Source organism: Cyclopterus lumpus, chromosome 3 (genome assembly GCF_009769545.1).
Source record: "Cyclopterus lumpus isolate fCycLum1 chromosome 3, fCycLum1.pri, whole genome shotgun sequence".
Taxonomy (NCBI): domain Eukaryota; kingdom Metazoa; phylum Chordata; class Actinopteri; order Perciformes; family Cyclopteridae; genus Cyclopterus; species Cyclopterus lumpus.
In genome coordinates, this window is record NC_046968.1 from 6681163 (window position 1) to 6688299 (window position 7137).

At 43.2% G+C, this 7137-nt stretch overlaps 1 protein-coding gene across 1 annotated transcript in view; it reads left to right on the forward strand.

The window, feature by feature from the left end:
* Positions 1-7137, forward strand: part of cep89 (centrosomal protein 89) — a 53560-nt gene extending 46423 nt beyond the window's left edge. Inside the window, exon 18 of the mRNA XM_034529569.1 lies at positions 5926-7137. Coding sequence (XP_034385460.1) covers positions 5926-6235 — 310 coding nt within the window. The 3' untranslated portion in view covers positions 6236-7137. The remainder of the gene's footprint in view (positions 1-5925) is intronic.

Genomic DNA, 7137 nt, shown 5'->3' on the forward strand with positions numbered 1-7137 from the left:
GACATTTTTACGATATTCTTACTGCTACAGTGTGACAGCCGTGAAAAACTCTCCTGGTACTTTGTTGCTCCTGAAACAATCTCCCACTTCCCCTTTATTGCCTCGTTGGTGTGTCTGTTTTTAGCTCTGTCCCTGGGCCTGCTGCCCGCCGCTATCAAATGAAAGCTAGCTAATCAGATTGTGAGAAGATCCTGTCCTGCTCGACCCTGAGGGCATTGTAATGACAAATCACACACACACACTACCAAACACATCCCTCACGGCACTTGCGGCTGCTCTACGTCACCGCAAACCGCTGTGCTGCTGGCCTTGTGCAACTGCATTCACCACCAGACTCACCAAACATGCGCGCTGTACCCTGGATGCTGTGAGTCATCGGCATGCGTGTGGGTGAAGGCCCGACTGACTTCCAAATAATAGAGTAGACTAGTCTACCAGCCACAGCAGGAAAGTGAAACTATGAGTGTATATAGTTGGTGGCGAGTTCTTGTCCCACTTGTGTCTTGGAGTAACCAGCGAGAGCATGAGGAGTTCAGCCGGGTAGCGATCCACTCAGCTGAAGTCAAACTTCTCGCCTCCACAGAGAAGAAAAGTCTACCTCTTTTCTCTCTGATGCCCTGTTTGGTATTCTACCTGTGCTGCAGCAGCAGGTTGCGATTATTGCCTGCCTGCTTCTGTTCTGTTGAGAGAGAGAGAGACAGAGAGAGGAAGAGGCAGGCAGCACTGCCTGAGACTTCCAGGAGCTCGGGAGGGGGGGAATTGAGCCTTCTGATCACTGCCCCCCCCCCCTCCCCTCCCCCCTATTAATAGGACTATTAAAAGCCGGGTAAGCTTGTGTTTACTTGGATATTGTTTCAGCTTGGTGAAATACTCTTTCCGTTGTAGCTCAGACCTAAATTCAGTCTTCCTCCTTCCAAGCTTGTGGCTGCTGCAGTCTTAATCCTACTGTTTTCGCACACTGGATAACAAGCGGTGTAAGCCGCTGACTTTTTATGTTAATGGCGCACAAGCTTGGAACCTCATGCATCATTAATGCGAAAGCCCATGAATGCAGATAAACACAGTTTAATGGCATTTCATTATCCCTTGGTTTCCCATCAGGTTCAAGAGGGGTTCTGTGTCTGCTGTCCAGCAGAGAGACTCTTTTCCCCTTTTGGTTACTTGTTCCTTACTTGCTGTGACAAAGTCTCAGCGGTCCCCCCCCCCCCCCCTCAATGTAATTGACATTGATGGACGATGATTCTATACACACACTTTACACAAGTAGCTACCGCTTTCTTCTTTTGTACCTGCGGTTCTCCAGCTTCTCTTTGGAAGGTTGGTTTTGTGATCAAGTCGAGGGGGAGGTCTGCCATTGGCACGTCATAGGAGTACTCTGCTAATAGCAGCATTCCGCTCACATATATAATCCATAATGCGTTTGTAGAGCTGCACCAAGATGACATTTCTGACTTGGACTGAAATAACCCACAGTGTGACCTGTTAGTTGCTCTTATAATGTTACAATATAATATATCTTGCAATTCGATTGCATAAGTTTTTAGAATAATTTCACAAGCTTTATTCCATAACAAAATGTATAAAATAATTGATGTAAATGATGTCCGAGTATCGCCCAAAGCATGCTGGACGGCACATTGAAAACTCCTAAAATATGGATCTGAGAATAGCCAGATTACATTTAGAAGAGCTGGTGACATGTGTGAATGTTACAATTGACTATTACTCAGCCATTGCAGTATCTATCTGGTTCGAGAGCTATTAAATTATCCCTGTGTATGCGAAATGACACACTTCTTTTGCAGTTTGGGAACAGAAGGACAAATACTTTTTATCGAAGTGATAATTAAGGACGGATTGTCTCATGTGGTTCCCTGTTTCTGCCTCCCAGCCTGACTTATAAACCCCAGCTGCTCAGATAACATTGAATAATGTTTGTGTCTGAGCTGACAGGCCGAGGATGTTGAGGGGGAGTTCTGTTGCAGAGCAATAGACCGAATCCTAAGATGGCTGCAGCTTCCTGAAGCCATAATTGTAATGGAGACGTACTGAGGTAGAAGAGCTGCTGCTGAGCCTTTTGGGTCAGATTGCAGCTGTGCAACCTGCCGGTCGCCACACAAAAAATACACTTACACACGACAGACACACTTTAATTGTCCAACTCCTTATTGCGGCGAGATTTATCTTTTTTATTTTGTCTGAGCAGCTGCAAAAGAGACAATGCAGTGTGGTTGCCATGGGTAACACACACATATACATATATATATATATATATATATATATATATATATATATATATATATTCATGCATGCTGTTTGGGCTCGAGGTAATTAGCAGACGATGGAGTTTGTGTGGGTCTATACTCAAGGAAGAAAGTGTTTTTAGTCACTCAAAGAAACATCATTAATCATTGTAGAAGAATTAGAGTGTGTTTCTCCTCCTTTTTTCCCCACATAGTTGAATCAATGCTCTCAAGATACAGCTGGCTCTCAGAGTGACTTAATGATTTTAGATTTATTTTTCAAACGCCATCTGTGGGGTTTTAAGGCAACAGGTCCCCACACCTAAACAACTAAATAGATGGTTACACTTGTCTCCAAAATGATCCTTTGGACCATTATAAACTATCCATATGATTCAAACTTGATACAATCTTAGTCCAGCGTGTTCGCATGTGAACATTTTCTCATGAGCACTGACTTCAAAGTGCAGCTGAGGCTCGGGTGGGCAATCAGTTGTCCCAAAGCCTGTTAAATTGAAATACATCAGAGTTTTGATCCGACGTTGCCCACTAAAACATGAAATATTCATCATTGTGAAATACTATTTATAATACGGTGTTGCCAACAGACGGGCAAATATTAGACAAATTGATGATGGCGTTGAATGAAAGGTTAAGGGATCGCCAAATTGATCACAATTCATGCCAAGAGGGACATGAATGTCTGTACCAAATTGTATGTCAATCCATCCAATAGTTGATGAGCATCCGATCATCACCTCCACACCACAAATGGGAGCTTGATGGTGGCGCTGCAACCGTTACAGTCAGCTGTTATAAGCAGACGAGCAGGTCGCTGGGTTCACTCTGTGCAGCGTGCATGGACATTAATTATTATAATAAGTATCTTATCAAATGAGTTTTTTACAGTTGTTCCTCTAAGGACAGCCTCACAGAGCTGCTACAGCGTGGCTGCAGACTATTAGTCTTGTCTTGTGTGTCACTGCTTTAAGATAGACAAACAACAACAAAAGTGTATCCCCAATCCTATGTGTGTGTTTCTACTATGTACCTGTTGAATCCATCTTTACTCTGAATTAGTAACACGTGTTTAAACTTAATTGCAACCAGCTGGCCAGCTAACGCAGACGAGTCCGTCGCTTTCTTTGAAGACGAGGCTCTTCCGCCTGTCACTTCCTTTCCAATGCACATGAACAATATTTGAGTTGTACAGTTATGCTGATGCTCCCTGTAATAAGCGGCGACCTGAGTCCAGACACGGCAGCGGGTCGCCTCAGTTGCTGACGTGTCAAATGCATGTGACGAAAGAGCTTTAATCCAGCCGCCATTATGGCAATAACAGCACACGCAGGTAATTGCAGTGCTGTCTCCTTGGAGCTGTTGTTCTATTATCACGCCTTCTTTCTTTTGTCTCTGTCTGTGAATAGCAGGCTGTTGATTGGTGAAACCAAAAGAGAGAAATGTCAACTCTAACGTGGAATATCAATATTGTTCACTCCGTGATAAATAATCTCAGCTCACGTTGCGTTGGCTTGCTTTTCCTGAAGCTTTACAACGCACCTCACGGTCCTTAATTAGCGAATCGTTTGCTCCGCTGTCAGGGAATTGGCCCAGTTGTCGTCAGGTGACGTGAGTGTGGAACTCGGGTCTCGACATGCGAGGCAGCATCGACTGGGAAAAGGGTCAAAGGGATCTATCAGTAGTCGGTAAACGGCCAGAGAAAGATCTTCTGGCTGAAAAGAAAAATAGTATTTCTTTTGATTCAGTAATGGCTTTTATTCCAAATGGACACATTTCTGGACATTGGAGTCGTTCTTCAGCATTGCTGTCATGGCTGTTGTTCATGTTCCTGTCAGTCTTGTCAAGAATGTGGCAAAAGCTCAAACTCTGAAACAGGGATTATGTGTCGTGGCCGGCATCGTGACGGTGAAGGCCTTGCACTTTGAACCTATACCAGCTGGTGGACATAGTATTTAGACTATCGGATGCAAAAGTAGAGGACAAAAAACAGCTTTCTGAGAGGGTCTCAATAAAACCTAAACATGACTTTGCTCAGAGCAGTTGTATTCATTTAGAGTACGACTACTGTAATGGTGTCAAGCAAAGTGTTCCTTTTTAAAATGGACATTATCTAGAGGTTAAATAATTGAGATATTGCTCATGCTGTTTGACAGAGTAACAAAAAGGTTTTGCTGGGGTGATAATTATGGTTAGTAAGGATCGTTGAGCTTCTAAATAAAGAAGCAATCATTGGGATCATATGGAAATAACTGTCAGAGCGGGAGGACGCATTCAAAATCAACTGATGCCATAAAACTCGGTTTTCTTTACGTTTCCTCCAGATCGGTTTCTTGACATCAAGAGGGACGAGGCTATTTCAGCATAATCGGCACAATGAGAGCTGTGATGACTTGTAGGTTCTAGCACCGTGGATTTAAAATGGCCTGTGGTGAGAAAAGTAAAATAAAATCTGTGTCCTGTTTGCATTCAATGTGGCCTTAAGCTTTCGTTTCAACAGACCCTTATTAAAAGTAATTAAACAGCTTGACTGAGTTTAAACAGGCCATAACTAACCTAAGGGTTAAATGTTGTGGCCAGTTAAATGTAAAATCGCGTCGTTTTAATCTATAAATCCTGGTTGAAATAAGTTATTCTGCACACAATTGAATGTGTTTTGGGTCGTGAGAGACATATGAGGTTCAATCCAACCCTAACACTAAAGTTCTGGAGGTGAACACCCCAGATTATCAGAAGGAAATCAAAGGAACCAGCACATTTCTGTCTGATCTTGTTGCAATTTGTTGATCTACATCCCTGACAGCAACACACAGCAAAGAAGAAAGAGCATCTCCTCCCAACTCTTGGTGGAGCTCAGTCAGAGCAGCATTAAGCTGCTCTATAGAGTGCCATAGATGAACGCTGCTTGAACACAAGCATCTTCACAAATGTCACTCTGTCACTTCTGATCTTCATATTTGACTCTTTAGTTTCCCACCATTACTAACGCGTTGGATGCAGAACTGACGCTTCTTCAAGTGTCTGCAGGTGGATCGATGACACAGTGGAATCCAGGCGTAGAAAAGAGGTGCACAACCCTTTCCAATCTGGCCGTTAGTTTGATTGGTGGTACTTGCAGTACTTCAACATCTTTGACATGGAAAGATTTAGTCTCCTTCAATCTTACTGCCCACTCCCACGTCCTCCATTTGACTTGCGTTATTCAACTCTTCATTTTATATTCCCACCACTGTGAAATGTAACCAAAGCAAGTACAGCCACGATTGTGCTCCATCACATTCTGACGCCTATTGCTAATATGAGCTTTTCTCTCCTTCATTTAAAAAAAATACAATGCTTGAGGCACTACTTAAGAAATAATTGGTGGAGGAGATGACGCATGCAGCTGTGTTCCCAGGAGCCCAGTGTTTTTGGATAAAGAGTGAGGACGAGGCAGCCGCAGTATGAATGAGCTTCATGACGACATCAACGCTGCATGCCACCTTTCATTTGAGTTTAGTTACGTTTGTCAGCCTACAAGTATTTTTTTTTTCTCTCTCTTTCGTAATTGTTCAATCCAATTATCAGAACTTTCTTTTCTTTCCTTCTTTCCTTTATGTTACCCTATCAGTTTGCGCATGACTAACTGACCTCCCCGTTGCCTCTCCTCCCTCTGCTCCTCCAGGGAAGTAGAGGAAGAGTTGGAGGTGGTGTGGCAGACGGCAACCAGGGAGAACCAACAGATGAGAGAGACTCTTTTGGACTCGATGCTCAGTGCGGACCTCCACGGCAGCGCCGCTCCAGGCCGGCCTTCCCAGGCTCCAGATGAGGCCACTGCAGCCACCCAGCATCAAACACACAGCTCCGGGCCTCTCGCCTTGACCTCTCATCAGAGCCCCGGGCACCAGAGAAGGTCCATATTTAAATCGGACTCAGACCACCAAAACAACCCCTTGGACGAGAGGCATAAGCATGGGCTGGATTTCTATTGTTAAGATTCTTGAAGCCATAAACCATAGGTGTGTTCACTCATAATGGCAAGATAGACTGTGGAGATAACGGCATTAGTTCCAGTCCTGAACATGTCAACGTACCAGCATTTGCCAGGACCCCTTTGTTTCGCAGGTAAAACCTTAAAACTTGCATAGTCAGCTGGAACAAACTCATAACTGCATTGAACTACTTCGTAAGCACATTTCTTTGGTAGAAGCCGGGATGGAAAATGAAGGGGAGGCAATAGTTGTCTGGGTAAGGTCACTTCAAACTTTTTTGTCCCGCAAGGAAACTTGGTTTGGGCACAAGGATTGCAGTGATAGATATACATAGGCACAAAAAAAAGAAGCAGAACGAAGCAGTTTTGACAGCGTGGCCAAATATAGCTGACATCCGGCTGCCAAGATTTATAATCTTTATAACGATTTTTTCATCTGTTAAATTTGTCTGTTTTATAGACCATGCCAACTAGTATAATATATGAACAATCCATACCCATATATATCATCCAATATTGAAGAAAGTTGCATTATTTAGCTTGATTAAGGCTATCTTGTCCTAGAGAATTAGGCCAATGTTGCCACCTGCTGGGCATTATTATCATTGTTCCAATGTTACATGGTACAGGACAGGCAGACGTGGAAAAGCTACAGGGAGAGTAGGATATTCAACATGATCTAAATGACATTGAGTGATTTTTTTTCTGGAGAAGATTCTGCACTTCAGAGCATATCCTGAAAAGGTAAAACAAGTGTTTATGTACAAAGAAATGCACTTGGCTCTCGTGTCACATTATTCTTATTCCTATTATTACCTTTTTAAACCATCAGATTATATTTTGGGGCATGATTTAGCAGAATTTTTTTAACTGACTTTCAATTAAATCTGCTTCAGACAAGGGGAA